Source organism: Balaenoptera ricei, chromosome 20 (assembly GCF_028023285.1).
Source record: "Balaenoptera ricei isolate mBalRic1 chromosome 20, mBalRic1.hap2, whole genome shotgun sequence".
NCBI lineage: Eukaryota > Metazoa > Chordata > Mammalia > Artiodactyla > Balaenopteridae > Balaenoptera > Balaenoptera ricei.
Window position 1 is genome coordinate 63,720,424 of NC_082658.1, and position 22,891 is coordinate 63,743,314.

A 22,891-nucleotide genomic window follows, 5' to 3' on the forward strand; every position below is an offset into this window, starting at 1 on the left:
AATTACCACATGACCCAGCAATCCCACTACTGGGCATATATCCAGAGAAAATTGTAATTCAAAAAGACACATGCACCCCAATGTTCATTGCAGCACTATTTACAGTAGCCAGGTCATGGAAGCAACCTAAATGCCCATTGACAGACAAATGGATAAAGATGTGGTATATATATACAATGGAATATTACTCAGCCATAAAAAGGAACGAAATTGGGTCATTCATAAAGACGTGGATGGACCTAGAGACTGTCATACAGAGTGAAGTAAGTCTGAAAGAGAGAAACAAATATCGTATATTAACACATATATGGGGAATCTAGAAAAATGGTACAGATGAACCAGTCTGCAAGGCAGAAATTGTGACACAGATGTAGAGAACAAACGTATGGACACCAAGGAAGGAAAGTGTTGGGGGGATGAATTGGGAGACTGGGATTGACATATGTATGCTAATATGTATAAAACAGATAACTAATAAGAACCTACTGTATAAAAAATACAATAAAATTCAAACAAAAAAAAACCCTGTTACTTCAGAATACTCCCTGCACCCACATACGAGCGTTTACCCCTGGAAGGGGACCCATCGCAGCCCCAGAGCACAGAGGCTCCAGCCACAAAAGCCTCTGCAGTCCAGAGGGGTCATGCCCAGGCAAGGCGGCCCTGCATGGCCCTCAGCTGTGCTGCATGAGCTCCACTGGCCTTTCCACCAGCTTCTCCTGAGGCCACAGGCACACACGCATACACCTTCTCTGAGGCCTGTGGACTTGACCATGGCGAGGTTCTTCAGCCCCTTTCCCCCTCGCCACCCTCCTCAGGCAGATCTGCGTTGCATCAAGGACAGCCTGATGTCTCGACTCAGGCCAAGTGGGCGGGCTGCAGGCAGGGGAAGGAGCAAACACCCTGGCTGGCTTTACACAGCGTGGTGAAGCTGCCACACGGACGCCTCCCAGACACATCCAGGCCTCTGGACACAGCTGCCCAATCACAACCAGCTCCAAGGCGTCCAGAACATTACATGCTCGGCTCTCAGTTTCACCGTGCCCATCTGAGGCTCGAAGAGAGCAGACGTCAGTGACAGATTTCTGCCAGGTGGTGAAGCTCACTTTTCTGTCCCCTCAGATTCACCCACCCTCAGAGTGCAGAGGGCATTGAGAAAGGCAGTCAGACAGTATGGCACCATAGAGGGAGCACCCAAAACTACCCCTGCAGAAATGTGGGCACCACCTTCCGACCCCCTGCTAACACCCCATCATCCTAAAGGCGCTCTACAGTCTGGGGACCCTCACTTCCAAAGTTGACCCCCCGACACAAACACCTCTACTCCACGGACTAGGGTAATCCCCTGTCCCCTGTGCAGGTCCCCTCAAAATCCCATGCCCAGGGGATTTTCCTGGTAGTCCAGTGGATAAGACTCCACGCTCCCAATGCAGGGGGCATGGGTTCAGTCCCTGGTCAGGGAACTAGATCTCACATGCATGCCACAACTAAGAGTTCGCATGCCACAACTAAGGAGCTGCTGAGCCGCAACTAAGGAGCCCATGTGCCGCAACTAAGGAGCCAGCAAACCGCAACTAAGGAGCCCGCCTGCCGCAACTAAGACCCAGTGCAACCTAAATAATTAAAAAAAAAAAAAAAAATCCCACGCCTGGATCTTCCCTGGCGGTCCAGTGGTTAAGAATCCGCCTTCCAATGCAGGGGACAGGGGTCCGACCCCTGGTCAGGGAACTAAGATCCCACATGCCGCGAGACAGCTAAGCCCGTGCGCTCTAGAGCCCACATGCCACAACTAGAGAGCCTCAGCGCTGCAACTACTGAGCTTGCACAACGCAACTACTGAGCCCACACAGCACAACTAAAGAGAATCCTCGCATGCTGCAACGAAGATCCTGCCTGCCACAACTAAGACTCGATGCAGCCAAATAATTAATAAATAAATAAATACATATATTTTTAAAACCCACGCCCCCTTCAAGTACAGTAACCAACCCAAAGCCAGATGCTTACTGAGAACTTCCTGGGGCTCCTCCTGCTCTGAGCTGCTATTACACTTACACCTCCCCGCGGAAAGAAAACCACCTCAGGCCTCTGGGCTTTGCACAGCAGTTCTCTGCGTGGAGGGCTCTTCACCACATCCTGCTGGCAACAGTCTGCTCGCCCCCAAGACCCATCTCCCAGGCCCGTGCCATCTCCATCCCTCCCGTTTCCACACCTTCGCCCAGCGAGGCGCCCAGTGCAAAGCAGGGCCGAGTGATTGGGATGAGTCAGTGGACACACTGAGGCGTCACCCAGCTGCTCCCTACTTGTTCTCCGGGTGCTGCTGTGAGGCCTCCCGGCCAAGGCTGGGTGAGCCCGGGCCACACCTCTGCCTTCCACACTCAGAGCCCGGTCACCAGGAGGAACCGGTCCGCCCCCGACACTGAGGGACAACCAGCACGCCGAGGAGCACGCAGACAGGCTGACCTCCAACCATCTTTCTCCCTCTCCTGAATCCAATCCCCAAGCAACACCGTGTGCGCCACACTGGCCTCGACAAAAGGCAGAAACACCGCGGGAAGCCAGCACTCTCGGGGAGCAGCCACGTGGCCACACGTGGCAAGAACCATGGTATTTCCATGCTCCAGCCCCAGGAACCCCACCAGCCAGAAACGGAGCCTAAAGAAATAACACAGAGCAACAAAAAGCTCCACTCACCACTTGGGAGCAACTTGCTGTCCAACAAGTCAATGGCTAAATGAATGCTGATCTATCAACTCTCTAAAATATTACACAGCAATCAGTTATAATTAATTAATTATAGATAACTATGAGGAAGTCAAGAAACCCTCTAGAGTATGAGCCCACAGGACGCCATCAAGTCAGTGCTCCCCGCCCAGAGCCGGGGGCTTCACTCTGCCTCCTGGGTGAACAGAGCCCTCTGGAAGTATTCAGCAGAATTTCCCCACAAGCTGCTCTGAAGCTGCAATCACTCAAGGTATCAGAGATAAAAACATGAAACACATATAGTCCCCAAGGGGCACTCAGTCAAGTGAAGGGGACCAGGGATGTCTCCTTCAGGCAACCAAGGCAGGATGTGAAAATGTAGCCTATGATTTAAAAATGCAGCAGGACTGAGTAAGATTGGGAGTCAAAAAGAAAACAGCTATTGTGTTCACTGCTGGGATCATGAACAACTCTTGGGGGTTTTTGTTTGTTTACTTAACATCATTTTTTGTAAAGTAATGCTACTATATAGCACTTACCAGATTTTTTGTTTTAATTTATTTATTTATTTATTTTAGTTATTTTTGGTTGCGCTGGGTCTTCATTGCTGCGCGCAGGCTTTCTCTAGTTGCAGTGAGCGGGGGCTACTCTTTGTTGTGGTGTGCGGGCTTCTCACGGTGGTAGCATCTCTTGTTGCGGAGCACCGGTTCTAGGGCTCGTGGGCTCTAGAGCACAGGCTCAGTAGTTGTGGTGCACGGGCTTAGTTGCTCCGCGGCATGTGGGATCTTCCTGGACCAGGGCTCAAACCTGTGTCTCCTGCATTGGTAGGCAGATTCTTAACCACTGCGCCACCAGGGAAGCCCCTAGATATTATTTTTTAAAAGGAAGGGAAGATGTTTGACTGCCCATGCATGCACGCCTTCTGATACAGCCTTGATCATTCCCGGCAGAAGATGAGGTTAGGGAACCCCTGTACTGTATTGCACTCTCCACCAACATGACCTAACAGTTCTGGGTAGTCAGTGTAAAGACCCCGGTCTGGGAGCCAGGAGGCCCAAGTTCAAGTCCTGGTTCCTTGATTTCATCATTGTGTAGCCCAGAACAAGACGCTATGGCTGTGAATCTCAGTTTCATCATCTACAATAAAAGGAAAATGCATATATCCTTGCCATTAAAAAATTTTTAAATGACATCAGACACAAACACACACTGAGTCACTGAATAATCAATGCCTGAGAGTCAGGGACATAAATCCCAGCATCTACTCAGGCCCATGAACACAGCTGGTGTGTAGAGGCCAGCAGTGCTCAGGAGAATGAACCCCAAGTGTGAAGGGAAGGACTGCAGAGTAGTCAAGGCCAGTCCCGATGGACCCCAGGACTCCTGACTCTGAGGGGAGGGGCAAAGCATGCAAACCCCACACAGGCTCCCGCACACAAGGCTGAACATATAACCTCCAAGCACAATGACCATCCCCATGAAAGTTCTTCAAGAAGAACAATCCCCAAGCAGCCTTGAAGAAGGATCCATACCTATGGGGGCCAGTATCCCAGCTTCGGGGAGATTCCTGGGGCAAAGATTTCTCTGGGCCTGATGTGGGGGGTTGAGGAGCTGCACTCAAGCATGAGGTGAGGGCAAATGGCCCTTTGGTAGAGGATCCACTGAAAGATCTATGGGCAGAAGGTGTGTAAATTGCAGCTAATATATCTTCTGTGGTTTTGACGTTGGTTCCTTGCCCTTCTTTTCCACAAAAGAGTTTCTGTGGAAACGCTTCCACACTCATAGCAAACAGGATGTATAATATTTTCTGCATTTCGATTCCAAAAGGAGAAACGATGCCTGGGTAGCAGCCGTCTGGCCATCTTTACAAGCTTGTAAATCATGGGAGATTCCAAGGTTGCCTGTCTCTTCTGGGATGTGTAGATGTTAAGTCAGTAAAAGGAAATGTGAGCAAATGTCCAAGTCAGTCTGAGGCCTCGCCCCCGCCAAAACCTCGCTGTGTCCTGGCCACCCAAAGAGCACTTCATCCAAGCACACCGCAGAGGGAGGCCTGTCAGCGGAGCTTGTGCCCACCTGCCTGACCCACACCTGGGTTAGCACACACCTCTACATGCCAGTAGGGCCAAGACCCCAGGAACGTGGGGCTTCTCTTTTAGAACAAACCTGTCAGGGCCAACCAGCGTCAACCATCACTGCAGATCCCTCAAGAGGCCACACCAGGCTTCTCCTCCCAAGGCCACGTGGACCAAACTGTGTTGGAACTCGTCTCTAAGCCTCGTCCAAGGTGTCTCAATCAAGCCCTGGAGAATACTGTCCTATTGCTTTACAGACATTCAGTTCTAGACCCAAACTACATTCCTCCATATGGGCACCACCTGCCAGCACGAGCGTCCAGGGCCTGTCATCTGCCTCTGAAAGTCAGGAGAGGACCATCAGCCACTGTGAAGATATGCACAATCGTGGGGCAGCCACTGTATGCAACTCAATGCGATCAGGACCTAGGGCGAAAGCCCAGCTTCCGAGAAAGGAAAGCATCAGGTATGTGGCCCTGAAGACACACACTCCCTCTGAGTGGGCACGTGGGAAGTCTGCTTGAAATGCCCATCAGTTTGCTCTGTTAGTCACAGCTGTCCCCACTGTCACCACACCCAACACTCACAGCTTACGAGGCGGGTCACTGCTCCAGGCACTTCACGTTAAGTACCCTGTGCCACTCTTCCATTTCACATACAAGGAAACCACAGTGTCTAAGCAGGTGTGAGTCAAGGCCACCTGGCCCCATATCTTGCCTTTAACCACTCGACACCGCCCATCAGTGAGCCACTCCCAAAAGTAAAGGCTGGTGCCATCCCAGCAGGATGCACGTCCCCAAGTGGGTTACTCTCCTTGGGGGTCTAGTCCTGACCAGCACATCACTCAGGGCCTCCCCTAGACATCCCTGCAGCTGAGGCCTGGGGCCTGTGTGTAGCGCCAATGCATGGTCCCCGTAAGGAGTTCACTAGAGGATGAACCTCCACAAACCACCCTTCATGGAGCCGCCTACCCAGCTTGGCCAGGCACTACGGGCTGTGAAAGTAGAGCCTCAAATGTAGAGTAACCCTGTACATTTATCATCCAAACTGGGATACTTTGGGGAATGAGCAGGGAGCCTACTAATTACACAAGGACACGTGGCCCAGAAGAAAGAAACTTACAAGAAATGCAGTTTACCCATCTTTGCTGCCAAATGTCAGGATGCAAAGACAACAGAGCCACTGAGAATACCCACAACGAGACAAAGACACAAAAAGTGGAGCTAAGGGTAAGGAACTCAGCACCAGGGAGCACAGAGGAGGGATCTGGGAGAGACCTCCGTGAGGAGCGAGCAAAGGCAACCTCAGAGATGGAGGTCGGGGGACATGAGACAGGGAGGCCGGCTGGCATGTGCGGAGGCCCACACTTCCCTCCAGAGGCCGCCAAGCCTCACACACAGCCTCACGCCACCCACCCGGCAGCATGTTATGGCGCGGGGTTCCAAGGGGAGAGGGCACATCCCCAAAATACCATAAGGCCCGGTGTCTTCGGGGCCCCCTCCTCCAGAGCTCTAAACCTCGAGATAAAGTCCCACCCTTCAGCCAAATCAGAAGCAGCACTGGGTGGAGACAAAGACAATAAATACTTGGTGAACAATGAACCCGAGCTCCAGATAATGTTATCTGACCGCCAGTTGCTCTCAGCACAGAACACGTCCATGCTGCTGCCACGCACTTGACCACGGCTGAGTCCCAAGCTGTGCGTGCACAGACACGCACACGTGGGTGTGAGAGGGCGAGGCCAACACCATGCCCGTCCAGCATGCTCCTGGGGGCCTGGGGTAACCGGGACAGAGCGCAGGACGGAGGTAGAATCTGAGGTGTTAGCTACTCATGGGTAGCAGATGTCAAACCAAAAATGACAAAAAGACAGGAAACAAAGACGTCAAATAAAGGTTTGGCAAAATGTGAATTATAGGGACTTCCCTGGTGGTGCAGTGGTTAAGAATCCACCTGCCGGGACTTCCCTGGTGGCGCAGTGTGTAAGACTCCACACTCCCAGTGCAGGGGGCCCAGGGTTTGATCCCTGGTCAGGGAACTAGATCCCACATGCATGCTGCAACTAAGAGTTTGCATGCCACAACTAAGGAGCCTGCCTGCTGCAACTAAGACCCGGAGCAACCAAATAAATAAATAAAATATTAAAAAAAAATAAAAAATAAAAAAAAGAATCTACCTGCCAATGCAGGGGACACGGGTTCGAGCCCTGGTCCGGGAAGATCCCACATGCCACAGAGCAACGAAGCCCATGCGCCACAACTACTGAGCCTGCACTCTACAGCCTGTGAGCCACACCTACTGAGCCCACGTGCCTCAACTACTGAAGCCCGCGCACCTAGAGCCCGTGCTCCACAGCAAGAGAAGCTGCTGCAATTAGAAGCCTGCACACTGCAACAAAGAGTAGCCCCTGCTCACCACGACTAGAGAAAGCCCACAGGCAGCAACGAAAACCCAACGCAACCAAAAATAAATAAATAATTTTTTTTTTTTAATGTGAATTACAAGCACAAACCAAAAACGGGGGGGGAGGGTGCGGGTAATAACTGTTTTGGTGGGTTTTTGTAATAACTTACTTTTTTTGAGATATAATTCACATACCATACAACTCACCCATTTAAAAGTGTACAAGTCAGGGCTTCCCTGGTGGCGCAGTGGTTGAGAATCTGCCTGCCAATGCAGGGGACACGGGTTCGAGCCCTGGTCTGGGAAGATCCCACATGCCGCGGAGCAACTGGGCCCGTGAGCCGCAACTGCTGAGCCTGCGCGTCTGGAGCCTGTGCTCCGCAACAGGAGAGGCCGCGATAGTGAGAGGCACGCGCACCGCGATGAAGAGTGGCCCCCGCTTGCCACAACTAGACAAAGCCCTCGCACAGAAACGAAGACCCAACACAGTCATAAATAAATAAATAAATAAATTTTCAAAAATAATCTGTTAAAAAGTGTACAAGTCAATGGTGTGTCGTGCATCCACCACCATAATCAAATTTATCCCAAAAAGAAGCCCTGTATACTTTAGCTATCATTCCCCACACACTCCCCCCTCCAGTCCCCAGCAACCACTAATCTGCTTTATGTCTCTACAGACTTGCCTAGTCTGGACGCTTCACATGAATGGAATCGGATAACACATGGTCTTTTGCGTCTGGCTTCTCCCACTGAGCGGATGTTTTCGAGCGTCATCCATGCTGTAGTGGTCGGTTGTACCGCACTCCTTTTCATGGCCAAATAATATTCCATTGTGTGGATGGACCACATCTGTTTATTGATGACACTGGGGTTGTTTCCCCCCTTTGGTGGCTGTGAACATTCATATCCAAGTTTGGTGACTGTTGTTAAAACTCCTTTAGGAGAGACCAAAGAGGTAAACACCACATGTCATGTGAAGTCTGAACAATTAGCTCCTCAGAAGCTGCAAAGGGAAAAGGGTTGAACGGGGTGCTGGAAGGGGGTCCTGAGAGGCTCCCTGAAAGCAGACTGGGGGGCAGCAGCCCCAACTGCTCAGATCAAGCTCAAGCTGGAAACCTCACAAAGGAAACCTCCACATGCAGGCCACACACGGGCTGGACAGGGAGGGGCAACCAGTGGACAAGAAGGGGCAAAGAAATATTTTCTGGAACAGAGGCCACACAATATAGTCACAGCAGAAACTGTGGTATAACTAAACGGTCTAAGTCTATGGGGATATCTTCTCATCTAACATTAAAGACACTGAAATTCCTGGACTTCCCTGAGTGTCCAGTGGTTACGACTCCACGCTTCCAGTGCTTCCACTGCAGGGGGTGCGGGTTCGATCCCTGGTTGGGGAACTAAGATCCCACATGTCACGAGGTGCGGCCAAAAATTTTTTTTAAAGAAAGACATCTAAATTCCTGCCAGCTACCAAATCCAAGGGGCAGGACCTGGCTAAGGAGCACTTTAATCCCAAAGAGAAGAGGTAATTTTCCTCCTCCAAGGAAAATTCTGAGGGTTGATCCAAGCTTCTTCCCCAAAAATAGAATTAAAAAATCCCTACTATGTCACTTGAGACCTCTGGGGGCCTCCGAGACTCTCTTGAATCCCCTTCCCGCCAACATGCTTCAAGGGCGCAGGACTCGACTGACCGTCACTCCAAGAGCGAGGAATCCGAATCTCCCTCTCCACCCTGACTTCCCACCCAAGCCCCAGCCCTGTGTCTCCAGGGTCTTGGAATGTGTCAAGCAGCACTAGGGGAAAAGAGTGAGGTCATCTTGCCTTCTGGCTGCCGAGCAAACCAGCGGCAGAGCCCGAGGAGGACTGCCTGCCCCGCTCTGCAGTCCTCAGCCACCTCTCACACCGCACATCACAGTGGCACCAGCCCCAGCACTGCAGGCTCCAGCCTATAACCTCCGGTCATCTCCACCCCTCCCTCCTGAGAGCTGCAGAGCATAGTGGGGAGATGTGACAGCAAAACAACTTCTCCAAGCCTCAGAATAGACATTCCCTGTGTGTCACGTCGAGTCCCCACCACATGCCATGTGCCTTACCCACACTTTACTTATTCCACGGAGAGCCCTTGGCAGCAGGAGGCAAGGGCGGCTGCTTATGCCCCCCGCTCCATCCTCTGCCACCCCAGCACTCTGAGCACCGCCTGGGGCTCTGCCCATCCTGACAGACGTCCTCACTGCCGCTCCCAAGAGGCATTCGGGGCCTTCAAGCAAATGGCCCAGCTTGAGCCAGACCAGTGGTCCTCAAAGGGATGGCCCTTTTAAGGGGGCCCTGAGACCCTTTTAAGGGGTCAATGAGCCAAAACTTATGTTTACAAAAATACTAAGTCATCATTTGCCCTTTTTCCACTCATTCTTTCACTAGCATATACGCTTTTCCAGAGGCTACATGACAGGATATCACAACAGATCATGTGCAAAAGATATGAGAATCCAGCTGTCTTCCATTAAGATAGATGGTACGGAGATCTGCAAAGGTAAAATGATGCGACTCTTCTAAGCAAAACTTTTTTTGTTTTGGAAAAGTTATTTTTCAGAATACACCTGTTATTTATGTGAACATGTAACAGGTTTATTTTATTTTTAAATGAATTAATAAAATTTTTTAAATGTCTCATTTTAATTTCTCAAACAGTAAATACCATTGGATGTAACCGACATAAACAAAAGCCCTTTGAAGACCTCAGTAATCAAAAGCTTTATAAAGGGGCCCAAAAACAAAAAGTCTGAGAACCACTGACCTAGCCAGCCGCCCCATCCCCAGCCCAGCCCATCCTCAGATCAGCCCTCCTGGTTCTCGGGGCCCTGTTCACACGCTGGCTCTGTCAGCCCAAACACACGAGCCTTCAGGTCTGTCTCCAGGTCTCCACGCGGAGTCCTTTCTCCTCAACAGCACTACCTTAACGGGTCGCATCTCATACCAGACTTGCCCGCAGCAGCTGCCTTAAGGTCCATCTGGAAGTGGAAGACTCCTGCACACATCTGGGCAGGGAGACCTTCCTCTCGAGAGGCGAGCCTCTGCATGGAGAGGAAGTCTGCAGAGGGGGCTGGGCTCAACAACGGGTCAACACCTACTTGTGGTCCCCTCCCCTGGATCCCAGCAGCTGGGAGGCTGACACAGCAGAAACACCAGCACCTCAAACGTTCAGCAGGAAGGCTGCACCTATGCTGTACACACACGCCACTGAAGTTCTTCCGTATGTGTCAAATATTTCATTCTATTAACAAATTTTAATGCAAGGGTTAGAGTCAATCAGTGGTTTTCAAACAGTGCTTCAGGGCCACTGCAGACCATGGGGTGGTGCAGGTGGCTGGGGAACCATCCCTCCCCCGCTCCGGGGACTTCACATAGGCGAGTTCCGCGTTCCATTTCAAGGGGCTCCGTGCTCCATGGCTAAAGAAATAAAGTTTGAAAACTGGTAATAAGAGTAGTAAACAGGCCAGATCCGGTCAGAGACTGGCTCTCAGCAGCTCCCCCGCACCTCACCACCCTGGGGTACACCGTGTCTCCCTACATGGCCTGGCCTTCAGCTCCCACGCCCCCTCGGCCCCCTTCCCCACAACTCTGAAGCCCCAGCTTAGCTCCTTCTCGGCAGCTAGGCTGATCCTCAGAAGGGAGCGGAGCTCCAGGTGGCTCGGCCAGCCCTGTACATGGGCTCAGCACCTCTGCCACAGACCCCAGGTCCCCATCCCAGGCTCCTCCACCCGCCCAGCGCCGTATCTGCCCGCCCACCCCACAGTCTGCAGTGCTGAGGTCTGGCTTGATGTGCCGCTTCCCAACGCAGCTCACAACAGAATTCCACGGGACCCAACAATTCCTCCCCTGGTTTCCACCCAGAAGAGCTGAAAGGAGGGTTAGACAGAAGTGTGCACGCGGGTGTTCAAAGCAGCACTAATCACAACAGCCAGAAGGCAGGACAGCCCAAGGATCCATCTAAAGACAAAGAGATAAACAAGATGCACTATGCCACATAATGCAATACTTGGCCAGAAACAAGCAGTGAACACAGGTTCATGCTACCACATGAACTCTGAAAACATGCTCGGTGCAAAAAGCCAGACAAAAGGTCACAATTTCTACAATTCCATTTTGGTGAAATTTCCAAAAGAGGTAAATCCATAGGGACGAAAAGCAGATTGGTGGTTGCTGAGGATGGGGGTTAGGGAGTGGAGCCTAACTCCTCAATAGTAATGGCGTGTTCTTTTGGGGTAACGAAGTGTTTTAAATTACAGAGTGCTGGTGAATTTAGCATATTGTGAACGTGCTAATAAACGCAACTGAACAGTACACTTTATTTATTTATTTATTTATTTATGGTTGCGTTGGGTCTTTGTTGCTGCACGCCGGCTTTCTCTAGTTGCAACAAGCGGGGCTGCTCTTGTGGTGTGCGGGTTTCTCACTGTGGTGGCTTCTCTTGTGGAGCACAGGCTCTAGGCACGCGGGCTTCAGTAGTTGTGATGCACGGGCTCAGTAGTTGTGGCGCACGGGCTTAGTTGCTCCGTGGCATGTGGGATCTTCCCGAACCAGGGCTCAAACCTGTGTCCCCTGCATTAGGCAGGCGGATTCTTAATCACTGCGCCACCAGCGAAGTCCTGAACTGTATGCTTTAAAGTGATTAACTTTACGTTCCATGAATTTTACCTCAAAAAAACAAAAACAAAAACAAAAACCCACACACAGACCTCACTAGATCCCAGGCCCGGCGACGGGAGGGCACGAGGCCGCCGGCCTGCTGGCCATCCTCTCTCCCACGCCCCAGCTCAGCTGCCCACTCACCCCTCTGCCCACACACATGCCCTGCAAGCCCAGCCCATGCCCAGGGCTCCTCCCTGGACAGCAGCAGCTGCAGGAAGAGGGGAAAGGGACACTTTAAAAAGCCCCTTCCCTGTTTGGGCTTGACAAGGAGCCGATGGCCGCGGGATTTTTGGAACATGACGCCATTCGTGGCAAAGGAAGGAATGCTAGAGAGTGTGTGGGGACAAATTTCTGAGTCAACGGCTTTGCAGGAAAAAGTCACACCCTGTCCCTCAAAAAGCAGTGCTTCCTATAAAGTAACAGGTAGGACAGGAGAGTCCAATGGAAGGAAAAAAAAAGAGAGACAAGAAATTTAACAAGTTCAGCCCAAGCCTCATCCTCCAGCCCCACCCTTCCCAGCACATACACCCCCGGCAGGGCAGCCCCTGGCTCCTGGACACAAGGGGCCAAGGGACACACACAGCTAGAGACCTAAGGTCCAGAAAGCCTACCTGAGCCCACCAAGGTCCACACAGGGAACAGTGGGAGGAGGAGGCCGAGTCAGACTATCTGGGTTTGCGTCCCACCTCTGCCACTTGCTGTGTCACCCCCCGGCAAGTTCTAGGACCTCTTTCCATCTCAGTTTTCTTATCTCTCTCCTTCATAAGGCTGTAATGCATATAAATGAGTTAACAGTGGCCTGGCACACAGCAGTAATTGTTAGCTATGAATGCCACCACTGACCACTGCCACAATAAATAATCTCGGAGCACGTCAACTGCTCCTTCGATTTAAGTATAGAAAGCCACACCAGACAAGGCTGCATGGCCAGTTCGCTGGCCCAGTTCCCAGGAAGATCCTCTAAGCTCACAGGGTTTCTAGGAGGGAAGGGAGACGTGGGGATGAGAGTCAACGGGCTGTCTGCCAAGATGGCATCTGCCTGTTAGAAGAGCTTGCTCACAGGCTCTCGCAAGGAGCCACATCTGCTTGTTTAGACCCCACGGAACGCTCCACCCCCTGGAAGAGTGTGTGATCTGTAAAGGATGTGGGGCTGCAGGGGAGGAAGCCAGAGAACCCACCTGCCAGCTGATGTGAGTTAATCAATGCTGGCGACCAAAGGGCCTGGCCAGACCTCCTGCTCACTGCCCAGTGATTCAGGATTAGGCCCAGGCTGCTCTCTACCCTCCTCTGCCCATTTCCCCCAGGCTCACAGGCAAGAACACTTGGATTCCCAGACAACTGCTCCCAGGGACACCAGCAGGATAAGCAGCTTCTCTTAACCCTCTCCCACCTTGCTGATGGCCACTCAGACACTTCCATGCAAAGTGACTTCTGAAATCGGGATGTGCCACTGCCATTCACGGGACTTGCACTGTGCATTTCTCTGGGCTTGGCAGGTGCCCAAGGGTGGCTGTCATGCTGGCTGCTGGCCTCTGGAGCAGCCCACACCCTCTAACGGTAAGTCTCAGCCTGATGGTACCTGGCCTCTTCGGTTTTTTTTGGCTGCGCTGCACGGCATATGGGATCTTAGTTCCCTGACCAGGGATCGAACCCGTGCCCCCTGCAATGGAAGTGCAAAGTCTTAACCACTGGACCACCAAGGAAGTCCCGCCTCTTCACTTCTTATACTCTAAAAATTCTTAAAATCAGTTCACTCTTTACACTTAAACGTTCTGAAAATCAAACCCACATAAGCAAACCCACAAGGCCCTTCCAATCCCTTGGGGCTGATGCGGGGAAGCTGCTAGGGTGATGCCAAGCAGCTCGTAGGAGAGGAGGCGGCCTGGGCCCCTGCTCTGTGGGCACAGGGCAGACAGAAGGAGAGTCTGAGGGCCAGCCATCCCACAGCACCTCGCCACAGAGGCGGCTCCCCTCTCTGGGTCAGTGCTGACGAAACGAACCCCGTATACTGAGCGCCCACTACACACCCAAGCATTCACAGATTTGGCACTCTTGCTATTTCTTGCAACTTCCACCATCCTCACAGGCGCCCACAGACATGGGTCTTGTTGCAGCCCCCGTTTTCAGAGGAGGGATGCAGACTCTTAAATTCTGAGTAAGTTGCTCAAGCAGCATAAGACCCAAATCTGAGCTAAAGCCCCCTCCCTCAACCCTCCCAGTCCCTTACCTGAGCACGTGTAAACTAAAAGTGGGACTGTGTCAGATTTCTAGGTCAGAGCGGTCCCTAAGCGGAAGAGCCGCCAGCCCCAGGTAGACAGGCTCTGAGCATGGCACCCGGGAGACCTGGACTCTTTCTCTGGTTCAGCTGGGACTCCCAGCAGCCGCTCCCCCGCCCAGCCCCTTTAGCTGTGGGCCAGGATACTAGGAGGGGAGAGACGGGACTGCAGGTGCACATGGAGTCTCCCCCACCCCGGTCTGCCTGTTCCAACCAGTGTTTTAGAACCTAGGGAGCAAGGACACAACTACTTCCTGATTCTGAATCCCTCAGGGGAAAACAGTGCTTCCTGTTCAGGGCTGCACCAAAGGTGTGGTCACTGCAACAGGCCAGCAGCCTGTCCAGGGGACGTGAGACACCCCAAGGCAGAGATGTTAGGACCTGCGGGAAGACCTGTAAAATGCTCTGCCTGCTCCATGCGCCCCCGACAACTAAGGAATCCAAGTCAGGATAAGGCCCTGTTTCTGACAGCAAAGGTTAATGCGTGTTAGCAGACACAGGGAGGGCCAAAAAGAACTCTGAAAAAGTCCACACTGGTCTTCCTGTGACCTAGGCTGAACTTCCCTGGTCTCAGTGGCTCCATCTGCTAAGGGGGACAATCCTTCACCTGCTTAAGGGTGGGGGGATCACCCAGCCCCTCAGGCCCCTCCTCCCAGGGGTAGGAATTAGAACTCCATTAAACAGCTTTAATTTAGTTTGCAATACCCCAGCCTCCTACTGAAACAGTACCATGTTAACAAGTCAAAGCGGCCTTGCCAGGAGGAGGAAGGACAGGTTCCTGGCCGCACGAAGGCTGGTGTGTGAACCATGTGGCACACAGCCCCATCCCTAGGCAGCTCCATGACCTAGGGCAGGCACCCAACCTCTCTGAAACTCAACCTCCCCTACACTCCACAGGTGGCCATGTTGCCATCAGCCCTGCTCGCCTCCCCAGCTGCCGGCGGTGGAAGGAAGTCACGGTACACAAAACACCTGATCCAGTGCGAAGCAGGCTCAGGAGGACTCCACAGGCCCGTCCACTCACTCTCACCGCGAGCTGCCCCAAAGACCGGGCAGGACACTGTCCAGTGCAGCACACACACCAAGCTGAGCGAGGGGCGGAAGGAGCTGGAAGGGTTACAGACTCCAGGCAAGAACCAGGCTGTGGTTTCATGTGAACTAGGATGACCCTGACTGAGAAAACCAGCAAGTGGTTTGGAAGATTCTAGTTCCAGGCTCCAGAAACAAAATGCCAGCGAATCAATCCTCTGGCTCTCTCGCCCCCAAAGGAAGTGACAGTATAATGGGAGTGGTGGGGATAGGCATTCAGGGGTGCCATCCCAGGGCAGCTGTGAAAGAGCCGCAGACAATTTCAAAGAGCCCTCAGCTGCTCAAACTGAAGGGACCACGAAATCTAGGGCAGAGTTTTCAAACCTGCCCCTCGCAGACCTCAGAAATGACTGGAGGTCCCATGGGTGGGAAACAGATGGCTGAGAGGCCAAGCTCTGACCCCGTGTCGCCCAGAACAGTGTCACTTTTTCTGTTTCATACACAATATTTGTGTACGAGATTCCTTTGAGTAAAAGGCTCCGCAATTTAAAGTTTGAAAACCACTGACCTGGTCCAACCATGTCGTTTCAGATGAGAAAGTGATGCTTGGAGAGTGAGTTTCCAAGGATAAACGAAAAGCCTGTTTTCTCAGATTAAATGCTTTGAAATTGGCACGCAGTGCTCACCACACCTCCCCGTGTGCCTCGCTCCCCCACAGTACAAGGATGTGGGCAGTAGGATATTACTTCCCTCTTGTCTCTTTTCCCTGATTGCAATGCTCTCTCCTCTCCTCCAAGTCTAGCTGGCAGCTTGGGAACAATTTAAAGATAAATATTCCAAGTCAAATTTATTTCAGCTACACAACATCAGGGTCCTAGTGATCAGGCGAGAGCCCAAACAAAGTCTGTTCCCCACAGGAGAGACCGTCAGCATGCTTCTTGGAATATTAATTACCACAAAGGGGGTTCAGTAGTCTCCATCCATTCCATTAGTGGACCACTCCCTGTGAACAGAATGTGGGCACCTGCTTTACAGGTGGGAAACCGAGGCCGGGAGAACGTAAGTAACCTTTCTGGGTCGCCCTGCCACGTGTGTGCCAAGAACAGAACACAGGTCGTCGACTGTAGTCCTTCTGCGTGGCAAGGGCACAGGAACTCAGAAAGAAAGGTCAAGTAGCAGGCTAGAACGCAGGGAAAAAAGCAGCTAGGATACAGCTGCAAAACACTCAGCAAATACAAAGAGTTGTGCAGAATGCAGTCACCACGTCCTGCCATGTGCCTGGAGGGACATGTAAGCCTGTCCCCACCCCCCCACCCCGGGCTCTCACTCGCTCCCCACAGCATAGGTCCACTAAGCCCTGACCAGCAAGCACCCTCCTCTCTTCTGCCCTGCAGGGAGCAGGGATCAGAGCCCCAGGGATCAGAGCCCCAGAGCTCTAAAACACAGTAAAAGGAGTCACCAAAAAAGAAGTGACATTCAAAGAAAGAACCCCCTGAAGTTGGCAAACAGACATCAAGAGGGGGCTGCAAACAGGAGTAACAGCACGAGAGAGCCAGCATTCCAGGAATCCGAATGCAGGCCAAAGAGAAAAACCCACAAGCACAGCCTTCCCACCCTGGACTTCCCCCAAGGGTCTCAGGCCAGGCCACTGCAGCCAGAGCCACCCCATCCACCACTGTAGGCGCCAGCCACACGTGGCTACTGAGCACTGGGAAAGTGGCTAGTCTGGACCAAAGGTGTGTAAAGGTAAAAGGGCATGTAACAGCTTTGTTACATGTTGAAATGATAATATTTTGGATACGTTAAATAAAACATAAAGTTAATTTCACCTGTTTCTTTTTACTTTTTAAATGTGGCAACTAGAAAATTTTAAATTACATATGTGGCTCGCATTATACTTCTATTGGACAGGGCTGGTCTAACCCAGGGGGGTTGGCAAGCTATGTATGCTCGCTCCATTGGCCAAATCTAGCCCATTGGCTATTTTTTTAAGGTCTCAAAACCAAGAATGGTTTTTACATTTTCTAAGAGTTATATAAGTACCTACTTAAATTCCTCGATTTTTCCTGTGGGCCTGCAAAGCCTAAAATATTTACTATCTGGCCCTTTAAGAAAAAATTTGCCAATCCCTTGTCTAGACTCTAGAAACAATCAGATATTCACTCCAATGACACAAGGAGCAGGGGGCAGGTTTGGGATTTGTGTGTGTGTGTGATTCTTGCATGTTTATTTTTTTAACTGAGGTAAAATTCACATCACATAAAATTAACCACTTTAAAATGCATAATTCAGTGGCATTTAGTAATTTCCTCATGTTATACAAACAGCATCTCTATCTAATTCTAAAACATTTCATCACCCCAAAACAGAACCCCAACCCCATCAGCAGGCACTCCCCATTCCCCCCTTACCAGAACCTTGGCAACCACTAACTTGCTTTCTGTTTTTACAGATTTACCTGTTGTAGACAGTTCATATAAATGGAATCATACAGTATGTGACCTTTTGAGTCTGATTCTTTTCACTTAATATCATGTTTTTGAGGGTCAATCATGTTGTAGCATGGCTCAGTACTTCATTCCTTTTTATGACTGAATGATATTCCATTGTATGGATAGACCACAATTTGTTTATCTATTCATCCACTGATCAATATTTGGGTTGCTGCTACTTTTTAGCTATTGTGAATAGCGCTGTTATAAACATATGCATAAAACTATTTGTTTGAATACCTGTTTTCAATTCTTTTGGGTATATGCTAGCAATGGAATCACTGAGTCATACGCTAATTGTTCTGATGAACTGCCAAACTGACTTCCACAGCGGCTGTACCATTTTACATTCCCATGAGCAATGCACAAGGGCTCCAATTTCTCCACATCTTCACCACACTTACTACTTCCCCTTTTCTACTAAAGCCATCCTAGTGGGTGTGAAGTGGTACCTCATTATGGTTTCAATTTGCATTTCCCTAATGACTAATGACGCTGACCATCTTTTCATGTGCTTGTTGGCCATTTGTAAGGTCTGGAACTTCTGACACACCCCTTGCCAAACTATCTACCAATCTGTGAATAATCACAAATCTTCTAAAAAGGGTGGGCATGGAATTTTCCCATTGTTTCTGAGATAAACATTAAGTCAAATAAAGAAGTTCCATACCATGGAACTTCTAAGAAAGCCACAGGAACAAAGGGAAATGATGAAATGATTGACCGAAATGACTGATGAAATGATTCACAGAGACCAACTCCTGGCCCACCCACCTCTATGTCTGGGATTCCTACCCCAAGGCTCCCGCAGTCCCAGCAGTGGAGTATGGACACAGCAAGGGGCAGAATTAGACCAGGAGGGCTGAGGGGGGACAAAGAAGGATTGGAAGAGCTGGGAAAGATCATGAGCAACCTGCTCATTCTCCAGGAGGGAGAAACAACCCAGCCAAGGCCCCACAACAAAACAGTGCTAGACCAGGGACTAGAACTGAAGTTTGGTGACTCCTTCCACAAAAAGTGATTCCTAATGGTGCACGAGTCAGCAGGAGAATAAGACATCATGTCAGGTCAATACCCACCAGGAACCCAGGCTGGGACGAGGACCTGGAAGCCAAGAACCCTAGTTCCAGACCTGCTGCTCTGCTCCCTCGCTTCTCATTTCACTCCACACAGCCTCCTGAGTGACTCCATTCACTCCCATGACATCAGAATTCCCACCTGGCCCCCACGCCTCCTCCAGCTCTAACCGCCTACTGCCTTAGGACCAAATTGGACCTCCACCTCCTCGAAGTCAAATTTACCACACTATTTTTACTCCTCCACGCTCCCTCAAATCTACCCCAAATCTGCTATTCTCAACTGCCGTTAAAGGTACTTTTATCCACCCAGGTTTCCTCAATCCCCACTCCGATCAACTGCCAATATCCTGTCCCTAGTGTCTGACGACTCCTTTCCCTCCTGGCCAGCAGTGACCTGGAGAAGACCTTTACTGACATTTAACTGGACTTCTTCAAGAGCACCTATTAGAACTTCTGCCTTTAGCCAGAATTATCTTCCTAAAACACAAATCCAATGGATTAAAAAGCTAAGCACAGGAAATTCCCTGGAGGTCCAGTGGTTAGGACTCCACGCTTTCACTGCCAAGGGCCTGGGTTCGATCCCTGGTCGGGGAACTAAGGTCCCACAGGCCATGCGGTGCAGCCAAAAAACAAACGAACAAGCAAAGCTAAGCATAAAAATAACTATAAAAGAACTAAAAAAAATCAGAGACTATTTTATAACGTTGGAAAGAAAACCTTCATAAGAATGAGATTAAAACTACAAACTATAAAGGAAAACATGGAAATTAAACTTTCATATTTAAAACTACCACATGAAAAAGAGAAATGACCATACAATTAAAGACAATGTATGACAGGTGCCAGATTAACATCTAGAGCAGGAGTCGGCAAACCATGGCTCACAGGCCAATCCTACCAGCTACCTATTTTTGTAAATAAAGTTTCACTGGAAAGAGCCATACCCCTTAGTGTATGTTTTGTATACAGCAACTTCACACATCGGCTTTTGTGCTACAGTGGCAAAGCTACATAGTAGCCACTAAGATCTTATGGCCCACAAGGCTGAAGTATTTACTATCTGACCTTTTACAGGAAAAGTTTGTGGACCGCTGGTCTAGAGTATATACAGAAAGCGCCTACAAATCAGTGGGGGGGGGGGCCCTAACCCTATAGAAAAACGGGCAAATAATATGAAAATCCACGAAAGAACAAAATATATTCAATAAATATTACTAAAAGAGGCTTAACCTCACTGGAAACTAGGGAAATTATTAAAGAATTAAATCATTTTATAATACCCAATCCTGGCAATGATATGATACAGCCTTTTGTGGAAGACAATTTGGTGATTATCTGTAGGAAAAAAAAAAAATTTTAATGCACTTGATGTCAACCTAGCCATTCTATTTTTAGGTATCTGCCCCCAGAGAAATACTTGCATTCGTGCGCGCACGCACATGCATTCTCGCTCTCTCTCACACACACACACACACTCTCTCACACACACACACACACACACCCAAAAGCAGTTAGAAAGCTGTTCGTTGAGGCATTCACTGTCTATAATGACAAAAGCTGGAAGTACCCTTGCTGTCCACCAATAAGGGAATGGTTAAACTATGGTACATCCCTGATGGTACAATATGCAAAACATCCCTGATGGTACAATGCGCAAAAAACAAGTTTGGTATATTGATATGTATTACCATGAAAACGGCTATACAACATCATTAAGCAGAAAAAACAATATACTTCAGAGCAAAAACGCACATACAGTTTAGGTTTAAATAGGTTTTTTAACTGTACTTGAGTCTGCATGTATGCAGAGAAATGCATAGGAGAAAGACTAAAGGATAAATGCCTTAAAGAGGAGGTGGCCTCAATGATCACTGATCTATCTTCCAGCCTTGATGGTCTAAAATAAGCTCAGGGCGGGAGGGGCAACAGGAAGCAGGGGCTTGAAGGAGGCTGATGGGAACCGATTGGCTGAGGTTTTCTACTGGAGCCATGAGGATGAGAGTAAGAGGCTGGGGGAGGGCCGGATGCAGGCAGCAGCAGCTAAGGCTGCTGGCAACAGCCCTGAGTCTCCCTCCTTCTCTCTTCAAGAACAGTTTCTTCCTGAAAGATCCCAGGAGGTAGAAGGCTGGCCTAATCTCTCCCAGCACAAATAACCCCACTCATTTCAGAAACGACCAATTCCCCTTGTGCCCTGGAGGGCCCAGGCCTATTTCAAAACCCACAATTCAACTGTGAATACAGTGCAAGATTAAGGTACTTTTAAATTTGTGACGTCCCCCTCCCCACCAAATCCAATTAATAATCAGCATTTTAAAAACAGATTCAATTCAAATATGCAGATTCCATTCCAATTCATCTAAGTTTAAGAATCGGAAAACAAGCCCTATGAGGTGTAAACACCCAATTTAGGCAGCTGCCTGGAATAGCCAGACAACTCTCTCAGAATAACCCTTGCCAAGCCAGAAACTTCCTAAATCCAAGTTTACTATTCTGTAGGTGCTTCTTGTTCATTTGTTTTTTAAACTGCAAGAAGAAAAAGTTTCATACGATGTCATGCCTTGCTTTTCACAACAGCCTAGTGAGGCAGGAGAGCCAGGGATCCCTGCTCCCAATTTACAGAGAAGGAAAATAAACTGTATCGAGGAAATGGGACTTGTTCAAGGTCACGCAGCTACAAGTGACAGCCAAGCCTAGAAGTTCGGTCCCCTGACTCCTGGTCCAGGACCCTCACGGCCACATGAACTGCTTCCCAGGGCAAGGCGTCCAGGGGAGAGGAGGGCATCTCCCTCAGAAGCCCACCACAGCCCGGCACACCACCAGGACACGGACCCTGCCGTCCTAACGCTCTGACTCCGCAGCCCTGGGTGCGGGGTGAAGCTCTGGGTCTCGGGTACCAGAAGTTTCTTTCTGGCCCCTGGGGAAGGCAGCCGGTCCCAGGCCGTCACCCCTGCCCCGCCACCGACTCGGCCGGCCGTGTAAACACTTCGCAGCAAGAGAAACGGCCAGGCCGGTCCGCTCCGAAGCAGCGTGTCGGTGGAAGGAGCGCCCACGACGAAGTCAGCTGGGCTGGAACGGGAAAGGGCTCCCGGCCTCGCGCAGGGGGACCAGGGAAAGCTCGTGGCGGTTGGGGAGACGGAGGCTGGGGAGAGGCCGGGGGGGGGGGGGGGCGGGCCCGGCCGGGAAAGCGGGAGTGGCCGCGCGGAGCCGCAGAGCCCAGCTCCGGAAGGGCCGGCCGGGCCCAGGACCCGCGCCGGGGGCACGCGGGACGGTCCGGCGCCGCGCCGTGGGCGGGTTTCCGCCGCCAAAGCGTGCGAAGCCCCCCAGGGACGAGGGACGGAGACGCGGCCGGGAGCGGCGACCCTGGGGGCGGGGAGGCCGTGCTAGCCTCTCCCCCGCCGGCGGCCCCGGGTCGCGGCCCAGAGCGAGACCCGGACCCAGGCCGCCCCCGCCCGGTGGCCGCCGGAGGGAGAGGGCGCGGAGCCGGGCGGCCGAGTGTGGCCCCGCGCTTTGTTCCCGCGCTCGGCCGGGCGCCTCGAGCCGCCGAAACGCATGAGTCACCGGGCGGCGAGCGGAGGGCGCCGCTCCGTCCCGCGGGCGCCGCTTTGTCCGCCCCGCCCGCGCCGCCCGCTCACCTGCGTCAGGTCCTCGTCGTTGAGCAGATGCGACTCGCGGGGCTTGAAGCAGTTCTGACACTTGCTCTTGTTGAAGATGTTGGCCTGGAATTTCCTGCACGGGTTCTCCTTGGCCGCCGACATGGCCGGGAACGGGCTCAGGCCGGGCGCCGCCGCATCCCCGGCCGCCGCCTCCAGCCGCGCACGCAGGCCGGCGCCTCACAGAGCGCGCGGCCCCCGCCGCCCGCCCGCGCCGCCGCCGCCGCCGCCCGCCGGTCCCGGGCCCATGGACGCGGCCTCGCGCGCCCACTCCCGCTCCCGCCGCCGCCCCGCCGATCCCCGCGCTCGGTGCCCGCGCCGCCCTCAGCCGCAGCGAAGGGGAGCGGAACGCCGGGCGCACTCCAGGACGGCAGGCGCGAGCGAGGGAGCGACAGGCCAGCGCGCGGGGCGGGGCGGGGCGCGGGGCGGGGCCGCTTCCCGGCGCGATCGGCGGCCCGGCGGGCCAATGGCAGCGACGCGTCCCGGCTAACAA

General features: G+C 51.7%; 1 protein-coding gene across 5 annotated transcripts in view; it reads right to left on the reverse strand.

Annotated features, from left to right (window-relative positions):
• MPRIP (myosin phosphatase Rho interacting protein) overlaps positions 1-22,593 on the reverse strand; it is a 127,638-nt gene extending 105,045 nt beyond the window's left edge. For all 5 annotated transcript variants that reach the window (XM_059908736.1, XM_059908737.1, XM_059908738.1 and 2 more), the window contains exon 1: positions 22,381-22,593. In XM_059908736.1, coding sequence (XP_059764719.1) covers positions 22,381-22,503 — 123 coding nt within the window. In that variant the 5' untranslated portion in view covers positions 22,504-22,593. The remainder of the gene's footprint in view (positions 1-22,380) is intronic.
• Between the last annotated feature and the right edge of the window lie 298 nt (positions 22,594-22,891).